We start from the raw sequence: 17,333 nt of genomic DNA on the forward strand, positions 1-17,333 counted from the left end.
GCTACTACTTTGTACAGATTACTTAAATGTCTTTATTACTTTTATTATATTTTATTTTTTATATATTTATTATTTAAATGTACAGATCATGAGACAATACTCATTTATCTAATTAAATTATATGAAACAGACATACACTCAGTATTTCCAACCTGGTTGATATTACTGATGGCCACCAACTAATTTAAAACGTCCATAATCTTCATTATCATCTTCATCGTCCATTAATCATTTGTACATTTAAAATTAAACCACTTACATACTATTGAACATTAGTATTAGTAGTATTAATAGTAAACCATTAAAAGTTTGTTTTCTTAAAACAGCTTTGACTTTCATTAATAGGAAAAACAGCAACCTCCAAAAGTTTTACTGAAAAAAACAAATCCTTTGCAGACAGAGGGCTTAACATTTTCAGATATAATTGCACTGACAGCCAACCCTATTCTCTATACATTATATTATTACTCTGTATAATATCTTATATATTAAAAAAAAAAAGGAAAGGGAGAAAAAAATAAAGTGTTAACTTTTATTTCTACATGTGAAAGAACGCACCATAAAGATTAAGAAAAAAAAGATATCATAGAAATCAAAGAGGTATTTCACATAAAGGTTCATTAAATCATTAATAATAAATAAATAATAATAAAAAAACACAGCAGTAAAAAACAAAACAAAAAAGACAGCAGTGGGCGGGATCAAAGCGTTGAGTGACAGCACTTCTTCATGGCAACACGACGCGTCCTTGGTTGGTTTGTATAACAGTGTCGCTATGCGGATTAACACACAGAGCTGGAGCTGTAAAATTGATCTAATTAACACAAAATAAGACGTGAGGAGAGAAATTCAGCAACGTTGTGAGTTAAGTGAGCTTTTCTTTTTAGGACGATACTTTCAAATTCACTTTGGTTAAAGAATCATTTGTTATAGAAAACCTATATTTCCTGTACTTGAGACATTGTAAGTGTTTACTGTATGAAGGATTCTGTACTTAACAAAAACACAAGAATATGAATAAAGTTATGAATAAACTTTCATAAACCTAATGTAAAGAATTTCCTTTAACTATAAATATTTGATGAGATTATATTAGGGGAAATCCAATAAAATTACTATTTTAACTGTTACTACTACAGAAATTCATATATTTTGGAGTTTAGTGTCATTTAATTAAATACCTGACCAGATTCTTTATGTATTCACCGTTGCCTGTTTGTCAGTTTTATCAATAAAATGACACAAAATAAATCTTGTGATTCTCCTCTGGTACAATACATTTACACAATGCACTCCTAAAGGAAGAAATTCACAGATAAATATATACATATTAAAGCTATGGATATCACAATCGATTTATTATTATTATTATTTTTTTTTTTTTGCCTATAAGAAATATTGCTAATATTTTTACTAGCATTTTTTTGTGAGAGAAATATACAGTATATCTAAACAGCCTGACAAATGTCTGGGATGCTTTACAATAGCATTATTTCTATTTGAACAAAAAGTGTTTCTTCTTTCTTTTTTGTTCGATTTTGTTTCTGGCTAGTCTTTCATTTTCGGTTATACCAACATAAACATACTTCTTTATTAAATATATAAAAAGGTAAAAACACTAGATACTAGCACAACATTTATACTGAATTCAACTTGATAAACAGACTTAAATACATGGCTATATTTCAACTCTTAGGCACCGGGACTCCAAGCGGTAATGACCTCAGCTGCACCCTCTAGCCCAGGTTTGGAGGACCTGAGGCCTGTGTCACGGGGAATCACCATCGTCCCCAGGAGCAGGAGTGTGTCTCGTACATCTAACCAAGACACTGAGAGGAGAAATAACCTCAAGTGTGATTCTGGTACTAATCCATGAACAGATTATGAGCCTAAACATTCTTCTTTCATTCATTTTTCTTTTTCAATTCTGACCTGATTCAGTAAGATTTAGTTGAATAAATTTATTCCCAAGTCAAATTATTTAAAATAAAGGAAAATAAATGCCTTCAAAATGTAGCAACTGTTTATCCTTCTGCCTAGCCTCCTCTGTGCAGTCGGTCGCTGATGAGAGTCTGTCTTTAGTGGACATTGAGAGGATGCTCATACAGAAAGTGAAAGACAGAAAATATGACTTGAAGGCAGCTTTCCATGCTTTTGATGTGGAGGGCAATGCCACTGTCACTAAAGGGGAGTTTCGCCGAGTTGTTGAGGGCTTTCTTGTGCCGCTCACTCAGTCTCAGTTCGATGGCCTGTTTGCAAAGGTGAGAAAGTTTTTACTTTGTTTATTTCTAGAAATACACTATTAAAATTAAAACCTTTATCTGATATGGAACATGTACATGCCTGATTAAAAATGTACTAAATAAATGTACACTATTCAGTACAGTATGTCCAAAATTATGTAGACACATGGCCATCACACCTATACCGTATGTGGGCTTTCCTGAAATTGTACAAGTTCTAAGCATACATTTTTATAGGATGTGTTTGTTTCTGTAGCATTACAATTTCCCTTTACCCGAAGCTAACATGCTTAAGCCTGTTCCAGCATGGTAATGCCTCTGTGCACAAAGTAAGCTTACCAAGGCTGGAGTTCTGACCTCAAACCCATTGAACACCTTTTGGATGAACTGGAACACTGACAGCAGCCTAGACGTCATCACACAAGATCAGTGCCTGACCTCTTGTGGCTGAATTTTAAAAACTTATGGAAAGCCTTCCTAGTAGAGTGGACGGTGCTATAGCAGCAAAGAGGGAACATCACAATATTAATAGTCATGGATTTAGGATGGGATGTTCAGCATTCCACATACTTTTGGCCACATAGTGTATTTTTGTAACATACACTGGTACCTTATGTGATATCCCACTTTAACTGTGCATGCATTCAGTCAAGTCAAGTTCCAAGAAGGCAAAAAAAAACAACCTCATCACTGTATTTTATTGCTGATGATAATGAACTCATCTTGTTAGTAAAGTAGGATTGGTAATTAGCCTGGTTATTGCAAAGTATTTTTATGATTACATATAACCAGGCATACATTTTTCATATAAGCACAAAACATGATGGTTTTTTATTATTTAAAAACAAATGTAAAAATAATTTAACATTGCATTTTATTTTAGGTCCCCAAGCGACAGAATGGAACTATACCCTATATGGAATTCCTAAAACAATACTGCAAGGTCTCATCATCACCACCAATTAGGTAACGTGTAATTAGAAGAGGATTTTCAGCATATTTTTATGTATGTATATATATATATATATATATATATATATATATATATATATATATATATATATATATATATATATATATATTATTGTTCATTAAGATCTCTTCTGCTACACAGGAGCATGTCATGCTACAGAACTACATCTGGGAGCAGAAGTCAGCACGGTAGGCCGCTCGGAGAGCTGCAGTGCTGCCTGAAGGACAAGGTGTGTGTTTTTTTTTTGGTTTGTCTCCTTGCATTCGGTATTGCATATTTTTAACACGCATAATTGAATTGTTTTTCTAATTTTGCTTTCAAAAAGATTGGAGGCAATTTGAAAAACATTACAAGGGCTTTTCGCCTGTTTGATTATAACCGTGATGGACAAATCCAGCAGCATGAACTGCGGAGAGTTCTGGAGAGTTACTGCTTTCTTCTGAGCCACCAGGAGTTTCGCAGGTGCTCATCTAGATGTTCGTTACTCCAATAGAATGATTTAAGAAGCTTTGTCAATGTAGTAGTGTGTAGTGTGGAAGAAATGGTGTGACGTTTCCTATAACAGTGCTCGGAAATCTTTTGAAGAATAATATGTCATTGTTTTTGTATTTCTAGGTACAGTGGGGTCCGAGAGATGCACTCTTATCAAATTTAACAAGAATTTTCATTAAAAAACATTATATTATTATCCTTTTTAAATCAAAACCATCAATGTCATATGAACACATGCTTCAGTAGAAGAGATTAGACATGAGAAAAATTTAATCTTTTGTATGAAGTAGTTAACGTGTTCAATATATAATTTTTTTTACATTTAAATAGGGATGTAATAGAAATAGTGATACTGAATGTTTAGTTTCCTTGTTTCAAATATTTCAAAATACTAAACCCTTTTTGTTTATTTACTATTTTAAATGGAACAAGATATTGGTTTTCAATGTCCAAAATTCTCAGACCCCATAATTTGGTGTGGAATGTCAACAAAAATTCTAGCAGCTATAATTCCCTCATTTTGCAATACAACTGTCAGTAACAAAGCGCTCACACTGGAAACTTATTACCGAATAAAACTTAATTAAACAAATTTTCACCATATCAACAATTTCTTTCAAATGTTGTTACATAAACCTAGATGTATTTGAATAAGTGCATGAATATAAATCTAGAAAACTGTTAGAGTTGCTGTTATAAAAGTTAATCATGAATTTTTGACCAATCAGAATTGAGCTTCAAAATATATGGAGTTGTGATCAAATATATTTTATGATTACAGGCTATGGGTGCATTACAGCCCGAATAACTCACAGACGATATCCTATAAAGAGTTTCTTCAGAGGCTTGGTGTTGATTGTGAGAACTATCAAAAAATTGCCCCAGACTCTACAAAACTTGGTAATGTTTAATATAATGACTTGTATGTAAAGGCTTCTAAAGCTACTGTTGATTATATATGATTTTATACGCAGATTAGATTCAATATGATTTCACATTTTTCTTTGCTCTCGTAAATACTGTTGCACTTTATGTTACGCCATGAGAATTAAAATGTATTGCTATTTAAAAAACACTTTAAGCTTTGAACTGGGATGCAGCTAAAGCAAGACCCAAGAGCAGGACATCAGCTTGGGAGACTTCGCCTGTGATCCAGTACAGTTTAGATGAAATCCACACCATGTTTATGAAGAAAGTGAGAACCTGACATGTTAACGTTTACTCAGAATAATATAAAATAAAATCTCTTAACAACAAAATGACTTTGAATCAGAATATACACTGTATATTTTGTGCTACAGATGACTGTAAATTATCCTATAGTGGAGAAAACACTTCAAGCATTGGATATCACAGAGAGTGGTATTGTCTCATATGATGACCTGAAGTCTGTCTTGAGCAGTCTCCTTTTTCCAATCAATCACAGCTCATTTTTAGGCCTCCTAAAAAGGTATGAGATTGATTTGTATTTGTGTAATATCAATTTATTCTGCATCGTCTTCAAATTGTGCTTCAAATACATACCGTTTTGTTCAACCGTAGATTTGGAGTGAACACCGAAGAGCCTTTACAGTGGAGAAAGTTTATTGCTCTGTTCAGGGAAGAGTTACAGATGTTACCTGCTGTGTGAGTCATAACATTTCTGCTTCTGAAAGTTAGACTTTAAACATAATTCATGCTGAATTACTCAGAAATGTAAATTATTGAGTTAAATAGTCAAGCTAAAACAATTTTTGTTAAAGTAACATGTTTTTTTATATACTTTATTAGGAAAGATGCAGGTCCTGCTGCCTCTAAGATATCCAGTATTGAAGAAGTTTTGCCAAAGTTAAGAGAACAGATACTTGAGATGTTTTCTCATCTGCAGAGAGCCTTTCTGGAGTTTGATGAGGTTTGTTAACATTTAATTGTAGTGAAATCTTTTAAATTTCTGCTGAGCAGGACACTAGACGAACTATATGATAAAGCTCACTAAAATTCTTTCCGGCTGTTAATAAAAACTGACATTCGTTTTTGTTAATTAAAAAGGTTTGTTTGCTTGTTGGCTGGTTTGTGTGTTTGTTAATTTTTCCTCTGCTTTTTTCCTGACCTCTTCATCCATAGCCACTGATTTCAGCTCCTACTCTCTCCAGTGGGTCTTTCTTTCTTTCTTTCTTTCTTTCTTTCTTTCTTTCTTTCTTTCTTTCTTTCTTTCTTTCTTTCTTTCTTTCTTTCTTTTTCACTTTAGTTTATTTCATTCTTCAGTCTAGGTCAGTTTCACTCCTACTATGTTTTTTCCTCCAGAACAGAACCGGGCTGGTCAGTCAGTTTGATCTGCGGAGGCTACTGGAGAGCCTGACCTTCACGCTAACAGATGAGCAGTTTAGAGGACTGACAGATCTCCTCCATGTGCCACACTCAGGCTCCATTAGCTATCAACACGTCCTGGACTTTTTTCAGAAGGAAAGGCCAGCAGAAGTGGTACTGTATGAAAACATTCTTTGCTTTTTTATGCTAGTTATTCTGCCAGTTTTGTTAACATGCATGTTTGACCACGAATGAGCACTGTAGATCTGGTCTGTGTCTTCAACAGGTTCAGGAACAGATCAGCAAGTCTACAGAGAAGCCAGAGGCTCCAACCCAGCGTACCGCTCAATCTCCTTCAGCCACAGCAGCTTGGCCTATAGTAAGTATAATTTCTGTTATAAATCACTTAAAACAACTAACACTTTATCAGAATGTGTTGTTCTGGGAAAACAATAACTTTGGGTGGTAACAATAACAAAAATCCTGTCTGTGAACATTTAACTATAACATTAGATTTATTAGGCAGTGTTTTTAAATGTCTATATTATTTTTCAAGAAAATGCATGAATGAAATTTCATGTGATTTGTAGGTGGAAGGAGTTCTTAAGGAGCAGTTGTCTGAGCATTATGCTTCACTGATGTCATCTCTGAGCAAGACAGACCTGACTCAGAGCTGCACTGTTCCTCCTGAAGAGCTGAGGAAGCTCCTGCAGCAGTATGGAGTACCACTGTCTGACAGTCACTTTAACAAGTGAGAAAGTCTTTACATTACACTGGTGCCAACACTATATCAGCATGGATGATTACCATGGCCACGTTTCTCATTGCTTTCCTTCTCTAGGCTCTGTGAACCTTTTATGGAGTCCGGAACAGTGAATTATAAGCTGTTATTAATGAGCCTTGGCATGTCCATAAGAAACAGCAAGACAAAGAGTGTAAAGGGTCTTAACTTGATTGAGAGGTTGGTTTTAAGACGAATTTAGGAGGAAACGTATCTCTTTTAGAGTCTTCCAGTACTCGATGGATTAACGTAGTAGCATTTATGCTCATGTAATTCATGGTTACAGAAATGAGAGCGCTAATCAAGCTGATGAGGAGAGTGTTAAAAAGCAAGCTGTGGTGGACGTTGTTCTGAAGAAGCTCAGAGACAGGTTGCAGATGCGTGGACTCACACTTCACCAGTGCCTGATGGATACCAGTAGAAGCTCTGCATTAGTACTTGACCTGAGAGACTTCCAGAGGGTATGAAAATTGACCATTTTTTATAGTCATCTCTTTCAAATTGTATCTCAAACCCTTGTGATAATTGTGCAAAGGAAATAACACTTTGATATTTTATAATCATCTTTATCTTAGATTCTGGATGATTGCAGGATTTCTCTGCAAGCACCACAATTTCAGACTCTCATCCAGTCTCTTGGCTTCCTTAATGGACCGATCTCCTTTTCAGACTTTATAGACAAATATGAAGGTATGAGTTATAACTCAAGCTGTATTAAAACATTCTGACCAGGAAGAGAAAAAATAGTTTTACCTTTTTCCACACAGGTGCTTTAGCAAAAGATAACAACGAGGAAACAATCTCAAATAATATTAAAGCCGGAAGCTTTATGTCTGCGGAAGACTGTCTAAATCAGCTTGAGGAACGAATCAAAGAACATCACAAGGTAACGCACTACCAACAAATTACTTCTGTTTGTATGGTTTTAATCTGCCTCTTACTCAGAGATGACTTACTTTATTTAATGCAATTCACACATTAATCACTTGAAAATTTGAAATAACTGTAATGTTATCTGGGGGGCACGGTGGCTTAGTGGTTAGCACGTTCACCTCACACCTCCAGGGTTGGTGGTTCAATTCCCGCCTCCGCCTTGTGTGTGTGGAGTTTGCATGTTCTCCCCGTGCCTCGGGGGTTTCCTCCGGGTACTTCGGTTTCCTCCCCCGGTCCAAAGACATGCATGGTAGGTTGATTAGCATCTCTGGAAAATTGTCCGGAGTGTGTGAGTGAATGAGAATGTGTGTGCCCTGCGATGGGTTGGCACTCCGTCCAGGGTGTATCCTGCCTCGATGCCCAGTGACGCCTGAGATAGAAAATGAATGAATGAATGAATGAATGTAATGTTATCTTCTGTTAGGATGTTTTAACAGCGTTCCGACTGATGGACAGAAACAGAGATGGGCTGGTGAACTACAATGACTTTAGAGTGCTGTTTGACAGCCTGAGATTAGTGACTAAAGAAAAGGAGTACCAGAGATTGCTCGAGCTACTGGGCTTTAAGCCTGGCTCTACTATTAACTACGTTGAGTTCTACAACAGGATTCGGTCTGACAGGAAGACTGGAGCTAATCTCATCACTAGTATGACGTGAGCATTTCAAACATTACACATTCTGAAATAACTGCATTTCTGTGTAATCTAATGCCAATGCCATTTTTTGTGTATCTTTTATGTATCCAGAGCTGATCAGTTACTTGATCGAGCTTGTGAACAGGTTCATGCCTATCTAGTGGCCACTGCACACACAAGAGGGTCTGAGCTATCAAAGGTGAATGATGTAAAAAAAAAATCAGAGATTAACAGATGTTTTTAAAATGAATATATAATATATATATATTTTAATTGTTTCACAAATGTATATGTGTTGACAGGCAATTAACCAGTATGGTGAGGATAATGAAAGCAAGATCACCAAAAATAAGCTGAGGCAAATACTTTACAAGTACTACTTGCCCATTTCTCCAAGAGAATTTGAGAAAATATGGGAAAGGTAAGGAATAATGTTGGTTTATTAATATGTAAATACATACACAATGATGTGTGCTGTTGTTGGCGAATAATCGGCGCTGGTGTGGTCTGATACCCTGAAGTTGGGATTGCTATCAGTTGGGATTATTATAGGTATATACAGCTATAAACAGTCACAACCTCATCACATTTTCTTTCTTTTCTTGAAGTTAATGAACTTAATAGCTATCCAAACTGAAGACACTTGTAAAGGAAGCTCTTTACAAAATGCTAAATAAACATCTTACACAAAACTATATTAGCAAGTATAATAAATATATATAATAATAAAATGTTAGGATAAGATAGAATGATATGATAGAATATTAATCAATTATTTCTGACTAATAGAATATAGAATATTAATCAATTATTTCTGACCACCCTTCCTTGAACCGCCACCTTATTGTGGTGGAGGGGTTTGCGTGCCTGAATGATCCTAGGAGCTATGTTGTCTGGGGCTTTCTGCCCCTGGTAGGGTCTCCCAAGCAAACAGGTCCTAGGTGACAGGCCAGACAAAGAACGGTTCAAAAACCCTTATGAAGAAAATTAAAACAAGGTCCGTGACGTCGCCCGGTATGGCGCAACCGGGGCCCCACCCTGGAGCCAGGCCCGGGGTTGGGGCTCGCATGCGAGCGCCTGGTGGCCGGGTCTTACCCCACGGGGCCCGGCCGGGCTCAGCCCGAAGGAGCGACGTGGGGCCGATCTCCTGTGGGCCCACCACCTGCAGGAGAAACCGTAAGGGGCTGGTGCAATGTGGATTGGGTGGTAGTCGAAGGCGGGAGCCTCGGCGACCCAATCTCCGGACACGGAATCTGACTCTAGGGACATGGAATGTCACCTCGCTGGGGGGGAGGGAGCCTGAGCTGGTGCGGGAGGTTGATAGATACCGACTAGAGATAGTTGGGCTCACCTCCACGCACAGCTTGGGCTCTGGAACCCAACTCCTCGAGAGAGGCTGGACTCTCTACTACTCTGGAGTTGCCCGAGGTGAGAGGCGGCGGGCTGGTGTGGGCTTGCTCATAGCCCCCCAGCTCAGCAGCCATGTGTTGGAGTTCACGCCAGTGAACGAGAGGGTCGTTTCCCTGCGCCTTCGGGTCGGGGAGAGGTCTCTCACTGTTATTTGTGCTTATGGGCCAAATGGCAGTGTAGAGTACCCGACCTTCTTGCCGTCTCTGGGAGGGGTGCTAGAAAGTGCTAGTGCTTCTGTGCTAGTCACAGTTTGTCCATAACAAACACCATGTTCAAGCATAAGGGTGTCCATCAGTACACATGGCACCAGGACACCCTAGGTCGGAAGTCGATGATCGACTTTGTGGTTGTTTCATCTGACCTCCGGCCGTATGTCTTGGACACTCGGGTAAAGAGAGGGGCGGAGCTGTCAACTGATAACCACCTGGTGGTGAGTTGGGTCCGATGGCAGGGGAGGAAGTTGGACAGACTTGGCAGACCCAAACGTACTGTGAGGGTCCGCTGGGAACGTTTGTCAGAGTCTCCTGTCAGAGAGATCTTCAACTCTCACCTCCGGCAGAGCTTCAACCAGATCCCGAGGGAGGTTGGAGACATTGAGTCCGAGTGGACCATGTTCTCCACCTCCATTGTCGATGCAGCCGCACGGAGCTGTGGCCGTAAGGTCTCCGGTGCCTGTCGTGGCGGCAATCCCCGAACCCGGTGGTGGACCCCGGAAGTAAGGGATGCCGTCAAGCTGAAGAAGGAGTCCTATCGAGCCTGGTTGGCTCGGGGGACTCCGGAGGCAGCTGATAGTTACCGGAGGGCCAAGTGAGCTTCAGCCCGGGTGGTTGCAGAGGCAAAAACTCGGGTCTGGGAGGAGTTCGGTGAGGCCATGGAGAAGGACTATCGGTTGGCCTCGAAGAAATTCTGGCAAACCGTCCGGCGTCTCAGGAGGGGGAAGCAGTGCCCTGCTCACACTGTTTACAGTGGGAGTGGGAATCTGCTGACTTTGACTGGTGACATCCTCGGACGGTGGAAGGAGTACTTCGAGGATCTCCTCAACCCCACCAACATGTCTTCCATTGAGGAAGCAGAGGCGGAGGGCTCAGTTGTGGACTCGTCGATCCCCCAAGCTGAGGTCACTGAGGTAGTTGAGAAGCTCCTCAGTGGCAAGGCACCGGGGGTGGATGAGATCCGCCCTGAGTACCTTAAGTCTCTGGATGTTGTGGGGCTGTCTTGGCTGACACGCCTCTGCAACATCGTGTGGCGGTTGGGGACAGTGCCTCTGGACTGGCAGATTGGGGTGGTGGTCCCTCTGTTTAAGAAAGGGGACCGGAGGGTGTGTTCCAACTATAGGGGGATCACACTCCTCAGCCTCCCCGGAAAAGTCTATGCCAGGGTACTGGAGAGGAGAATTCGGCCGATAGTCGAACCTTGGATTCAGGAGGAACAATGCGGGTTTTGTCCTGGTCGTGGAACACTGGACCATCTCTATACCTTCACCAGGTTGCTGGAGGGTTCATGGGAGTTTGCCCAACCAGTCCACATGTGTTTTGTGGATCTGGAGAAGGCATTTGACTGTGTCCCTCGTGATGACCTGTGGGGGGTGCTCTGGGAGTATGGGGTCCGGGGCCCTCTGTTAAGGGCTGTCCGGTCCCTATATGACCGGAGCAGGAGTTTGGTTCGCATTGCCGGCAGTAAGTCAGACTTGTTCCCGGTGCATGTTGGACTTTGTCACCGGTCCTGTTCATTATTTATATGGACAGGATTTCTAGGCGCAGTCGGGGGCCGGAGGGAGTCAGGTTTGGGGACCACAGGATTTCATCTCTGCTTTTTGCAGATGATGTTGTCCTGTTGGCTTCTTGAAATCAGGACCTTCAGCATGCACTGGGACGGTTTGCAGCCGAGTGTGAAGCGGCGGGGATGAGAATCAGCACCTCCAAGTCCGAGGCCATGGTTCTCAGCCGGAAAAGGGTGGCTTGCCCTCTTCAGGTTGGTGGAGAGTTCCTGCCTCAAGTGGAGGAGTTTAAGTATCTTGGGGTCCTGTTCACGAGTGAGGGAAGGATGGAGCGGGAGATCAACAGGCGGATCGGTGTATCTTCTGCAGTGATGCGGTCGATATACCAATCTGTTGTGGTGAAGAAAGAGCTGAGCCGCAAGGCGAAGCTCTCTATTTACCAGTCGATCTACGTTCCTACCCTCACCTATGGTCATGAGCTTTGGGTCATGACCGAAAGGACAAGGCGGCCGAAATGAGTACAGGCGGCCAAAATGAGTTTCCTCCGCAGGGTGGCTGGGTGCACCCTTAGAGATAGGGTGAGGAGCTCAGTCACTCGGGAGGAGCTCAGAGTAGAGCCGCTGCTCCTCCACATTGAGAGGGGTCAGCTGAGGTGGCTCGGGCATCTGTTTCGGATGCCTCCTGGACGCCTCCCTGGGGAGGTGTTCCGGGCATGTCCAACCGGGAGGAGGCCACGGGGAAGACCTAGGACACGCTGGAGGGACTATGTCTCTCGGCTGGCCTGGGAACGCCTCGGTATTCCCCCGGAAGAGCTGGAGGAAGTGTCTGGGGAGAGGGAAGTCTGGGCATCCCTGCTTAGACTGCTGCCCCTGCGACCCGGCCCCGGATAAGCGGTAGAAAATGGATGGATGGATGGATGGATGGATGGATATTTCTGACCAATCAGAATTGAGAACAGAACAGCACTGTAATATAAATATAGCTTTAGGACAAAGAAACTAATGTCAGGTATTTTACATCTAGGTACGATGATGATGGGAAAGGATATGTCACTCAGACAGAGTTCCTGAACAAGCTGAATATCACACCACATGAGTCTACACAGTCTCCAGTGTCAAAGACCATCTCACAGAACCTTCTAACTGAGACAGAACTGAACAATCTGAAGTGAGCAACCATTCTAGGAGTACTTAATGGCATTTCTATAAATTTCATCATTACTGCCAGAGACTAAAATACCAATTTATATTTTATATAGGGAGTGTTTATTGCTCAGGTTTGAGGATGTGCGCCAAAGTCTGGTGGAATTGGATAAGAGGGGAGATGGTCATGTGTCCGTAATGGACCTGTTGGTTCTGTTACAGACACATGGGTTCGAGATAGATGACCATCAATTATTGGGTCTAATCAACAAGTACCGCAAAATCTCACAACAAACACATTGATATAACATTTTAGACTAGTTGTGTATCAGACATAGATGTTCTAAGGATATTCTTGAGAAGATATGATTCTTATCTTTACATTTCTTTTACTGCAGTCTAGGACTTGATGTCTGTAAGCTGTCATACTATGATTTTCTGGACCGTATTGCTGGGCCAAGAGTCAGTTGCAAGTCTGGTATGGCATCTTCAGTCAGTCCATCTATGATATCTTCTGTAACAGAAGATAGAGTAAAAATTCTCAGCCCTGACAGAGCCTTACAGAAGGTCAGAGAACTCGTCACAAACTCCATGGATACTCTATCCAAGGTAGGTTCTACTGATTGAACTTATCTTGGACTGTATGGCATTGTACAGTACTGGTCAACTTTTTGCTCAATTAGAGTAACCATGAGATTGCTAATGACAACCCAAACAGCATTTAAATAATCACTTTTCTGGTGCTTTCATAATCCCAGGCATTCACTGCATTTGATAAGACTAGAAATGGCAAGATTGCTCAGGTAGAGTTTCGGCGAGTGCTGGACCATTTTTGCATCAAGCTGTCCGACGTACAATACAGACACCTTCTAGCTAAGCTGTCAATCAGAGAAGAAAAAAGCAAGGTAGACTGGAAGCAGTTTCTGCACATCTTCAATCTTCACAATCAAGAGGTAAAAAAGATGTAGAAAAATGTAATGGCACAAATGCATCGGGGATTGATTTAATAGAGTTAAATTGACATGGTGGTGCATGTTCAGTCCTGTGCATGGGTTACTTATACATCTCTTACTCTTGTTCTCCACATCTGTATGGGTTTCCTCTGGATTGCCTTGTACCTTATGTTCCTAAGACAGGCATCAGATCCACTGAAGATAAAACAATCAATGCAATAGACACTTAAAATCAAGATGTGTTTATTTAAATTGTTACAGACATCTGAGGAATGGCTGGAGAAAATCAACAAGGTACGCTTCCCTAATCAGACAAGTCTTCTGCCAATCAGTGATATACTAGGACGGATCCAGGAGGTCGTTTCTGCTCGCATTTATACGATCACCAAGGAGATGGTGGATTTAGATTATGCTGGTGTAAATATGATTTCAAAAGTGGACTTCAGGACCATCTGTGACCATCACTTCATGAGGCTCACAGATAAACAAGTGAGACTGAATGACTATATCTACATATAAAATGTAATATATTACAAAAATAAATAGCTCTACATTCACTTTCTCAAACAAGTAAACTGTTAATCTGACATTTCTCCACAGTTTGAAGCTTTGTGGAAAATGTTGCCAACCAATACCTTTGGAAACCTGGATTATCACAAGTTCCTGAAAAAGTTCAGTAGAAAACCGGTAGATCAGGAAAGTACCAGAGGATCACCTTCTCCCAATCCATCGGAGAGCTCACCTGTTGCTATCCCGCAGTGCCCGAAAACAGCACCCTGTATAAGCAAGGTGTTATTACTGTATATATCACTTTGTACACACCTACCTTAATATATTCCTGCTCACTGTCTAGAAAAACTCTTTAGATTTTTACATGCGTGAGGCTCAAGTACTTTGTTTTAAACAGGTCTGTGTACAGCACTATTTTTAGCACGGTACATTGAACTAAAACATTTTCTTTCCAGTCATTAAGCCCAGTGCAACTCAGGCCTTCTTCGGCAGTCTGTGGCCAAGCTACAGTGAGCACTTTGTTGAACTCGGAAGCTGTAGAGAGGAGACTGCGCTCCCAGATCCGGTCATGCTGGCGTGAGGTTCAGAGGAAGTGCAGGGAGGCTGACACAGGGAGCAATGGGGAGATTGATGTAGAAACCTTTTTAGGTATGACTAAAACGCCATCGATTTCATTTCAAAACGTTCACAAAGATGTGGTGGCTTTCTGCTAACTGCACTGGCCTTCAACCTCGCTGGTTTGTAACTGTAATGTTATCTAAGAATGACCAAGTGTTTGGGATTTTATTGTTCACAACGTGCACCATGTTTGCCGTCGTGTGCGTTTGTTAATGACCTATTTACCTAGTCACTGTCTTCTGTTTCTAGAGAAATTCTCATTTTTTAAAAATAATTACCAGAATTTGGGGATTTTTAAAAAAACAAAAACCTTTATTTGTATTTTAATTTGGAGGGAACGATGCATCTCAGGATACCTTCAATATGTGGAGTTTCATTGTACAGTCAGAGTCTGTTTATACTGGCTACAAAATTATAGATATTCACCGTTGTGTAAATGTCCACAGGCATACTGCAGGATTTCCATATTAGTCTAACACATGCTCAGTTTGAGCAGCTGTCTGAGAAGTATAACATCAGAAGCAAAGAGCGTCTTTCCTACCCAGAATTCCTGCAGCACTTTGTGCTCACACTCAAACCTCAAACCACCACTTTCAGCCGTAGACGCAAGCTGCGCATACCTTCAACTGTAAGGTCATGTTACTCGCTTCGGAGAATTTTAACTCAATATTATAGTCACTGAATCGGCTGTTTTATCTATAATATATCTTTTTATGTATTCTCCAGATGAGTTCAGAGCCACTTAGTAAGCAGTGCATGGATACCTTGTTAAGGCTGTGTCCGTCTGTCCAGCTTTACTGGAGGACCATGAAGCAGGCGTTTATCTCCTGTGACAAGAAACGCACAGGAAAGATTTCTCTTCAGGATTTCAGAAAAGTAATTAATACTTTTAATTAACTCTTAAAATACTTACTGTATTATCATACTACATCACACTGTGTATTATGTAAGATAGTGTTTATTATGTAATATACAGCACACAATAATGCTTTTATTTTTAAGTGCCTTTTTGTGTGTACAGTAGTGCCATCATGGAAATGGCAGTAAATGCTTTTTATTATTTTTTATTTTGATGGTAAGGGGACCGGACCAGATAGTGTATTAAAAATGCACAAAATACATTTATCTTAGCTTTTTAATCCTTCTTAATAAGCTGCACTAATTTAAATGTTTGTCGTCTCAACAGGTTTTGAGGCAGTACAACATCGATCTCTCAGAGGAAGACGTCTTTCGTCTTACATCTTGTTTTGATAAGAACATTTCAGGACAAATTCCATACATTGAGTTTCTTAGCATTCTACAAAATTGAATGCATAAAATAGTATGTCAGTGTGCAGGGTGGACAAATCAGTAGACAAGAATGTGTATGGGTTTTTAGTTTTTATTCACAGTTGTAGACAATAGGCTTAATAGGCTAGAAATCACTGATGTTTTTCTTTCTTTTCTACTTTAACAACAATAAAAATAAAAATTCTTTAAAAAAAATAATTTACATGCATGTTTTGATGCTGACTGCCTAGTATGCTCAACTCGTTCTAATCCTACACTACACACAGTAGAATTTACTATTCACATTATTTGAAGTGAATGAGGAGATGGGAGGCAGGCTTGGGACAACTCAAACAGATTCTTTATTTTCACTACATTTTATTTACATTTCAGTGATTTTAACTCACACACAGCTCTGCTATATTCAGCTCTCTCTCCTGTCGCTCTCGTTTCTCACATCTTAATCATTGCTTCCTCTGACTGAAACACAGAACACTCATTAAGGTGTGCGATTCTTAGTACTCACTTTTCCAGTCTACGCCCTCTATTCACAGACTGGCACTTGATCTTGCCCCTGCCTACACAGACCTTTTGAATCATGGCCATTTCAGAATCAGGACCAGTACAACATAAAGAAGCACCTTGGATAATATTGTAGCATGGACAGGAAAGAAGTTTGATCCGAAACCCTTGTTAAAACTCTTTAACTGGCAAACTCCCATTCGAGTTGATTACAGATCCTCTTATGTGTCATTAAAGTTAATGGATCGACACAAATAGCTTGTATATACACAATACAGCAGTAATAGTACAGTAATATCTACAGAATGTTTTAATATGCTACCTTCCTTAGAACTAAGGAAGACATGTCCTTATAAAAGTATCATGACTATATCCAAGATATATATAGTATATATATATAAAATAGTATATTCATGTTTGTGTTTGTATTGAAGTACATAACTAGGTAATGACTGTAAGTCAGTATATGTTATTGCATTATGTTAGCTATCATTTTTACTAAGCCAGCTAGTTTGCTGCCAACTAACTAAGTCAGTTAGAAGCCTTTATTATCACCACATATACATTACAGCACAGTGGAATTCTTTTCTTCACATACTGAGGAGGTTGGGGTCAGAGTGCAGGGGCAGCTATGATACAGCGCCCCTGGAGCAGGGAGGGTTGAGGGCCTTGCTCAAGGGCCCAGCAGTGGCAGGGCCCAGCAGTAAACCTCGATCCTCTGATCAACAACCCAGAGCCTTAACCAGTTGAGCCACTGCCCCTGTTAGGTTTCCAGGAAAGTACACTATGTGACTGGCCAAACATAATGAAGCATACGATACAGTATGTTAAATAATAGATTTATGATG

At 40.3% G+C, this 17,333-nt stretch overlaps 1 protein-coding gene across 2 annotated transcripts; it reads left to right on the forward strand.

Annotated features, from left to right (window-relative positions):
- The first annotated feature begins 723 nt into the window (after positions 1-723).
- efcab6 (EF-hand calcium binding domain 6) lies at positions 724-17,112 on the forward strand. 2 transcript variants are annotated; one of them, XM_027135296.2, is made up of 31 exons: positions 724-860; positions 1,697-1,862; positions 2,041-2,261; positions 3,127-3,209; positions 3,358-3,445; positions 3,542-3,678; positions 4,490-4,608; positions 4,791-4,903; positions 5,010-5,158; positions 5,251-5,334; positions 5,479-5,599; positions 5,992-6,168; positions 6,281-6,373; positions 6,585-6,745; positions 6,836-6,955; positions 7,062-7,236; positions 7,351-7,465; positions 7,543-7,661; positions 8,133-8,362; positions 8,456-8,543; positions 8,647-8,765; positions 12,495-12,638; positions 12,730-12,885; positions 13,012-13,222; positions 13,372-13,566; positions 13,828-14,055; positions 14,167-14,355; positions 14,532-14,724; positions 15,141-15,322; positions 15,421-15,570; positions 15,881-17,112. In XM_027135296.2, exons 2-31 carry the CDS (start codon positions 1,718-1,720, stop codon positions 16,001-16,003), a joined length of 4,428 nt encoding a protein of 1,475 aa, XP_026991097.2. In that variant the 5' UTR covers positions 724-860; positions 1,697-1,717; the 3' UTR covers positions 16,004-17,112. The 2 variants fall into 2 exon arrangements, with proteins under 2 accessions (XP_026991097.2, XP_026991096.2); XM_027135295.2 differs by having other exon boundaries at positions 727-865.
- The last annotated feature ends 221 nt before the right edge of the window (positions 17,113-17,333 follow it).

This window comes from Tachysurus fulvidraco, chromosome 17 (assembly GCF_022655615.1).
Source record: "Tachysurus fulvidraco isolate hzauxx_2018 chromosome 17, HZAU_PFXX_2.0, whole genome shotgun sequence".
Taxonomy (NCBI): domain Eukaryota; kingdom Metazoa; phylum Chordata; class Actinopteri; order Siluriformes; family Bagridae; genus Tachysurus; species Tachysurus fulvidraco.

Bases quoted from the DNA above. Each gene is read 5' to 3' on its own strand.
- efcab6 (XM_027135296.2), top strand. From the start codon at position 1,718: ATGACCTCAGCTGCACCCTCTAGCCCAGGTTTGGAGGACCTGAGGCCT. The intron at 1,863-2,040 runs GTACTAATCCAT...CCTTCTGCCTAG, and splicing joins TAACCTCAAGTGTGATTCTG to CCTCCTCTGTGCAGTCGGTC. The intron at 12,886-13,011 runs GTACCGCAAAAT...CTTTTACTGCAG, and splicing joins TTATTGGGTCTAATCAACAA to TCTAGGACTTGATGTCTGTA.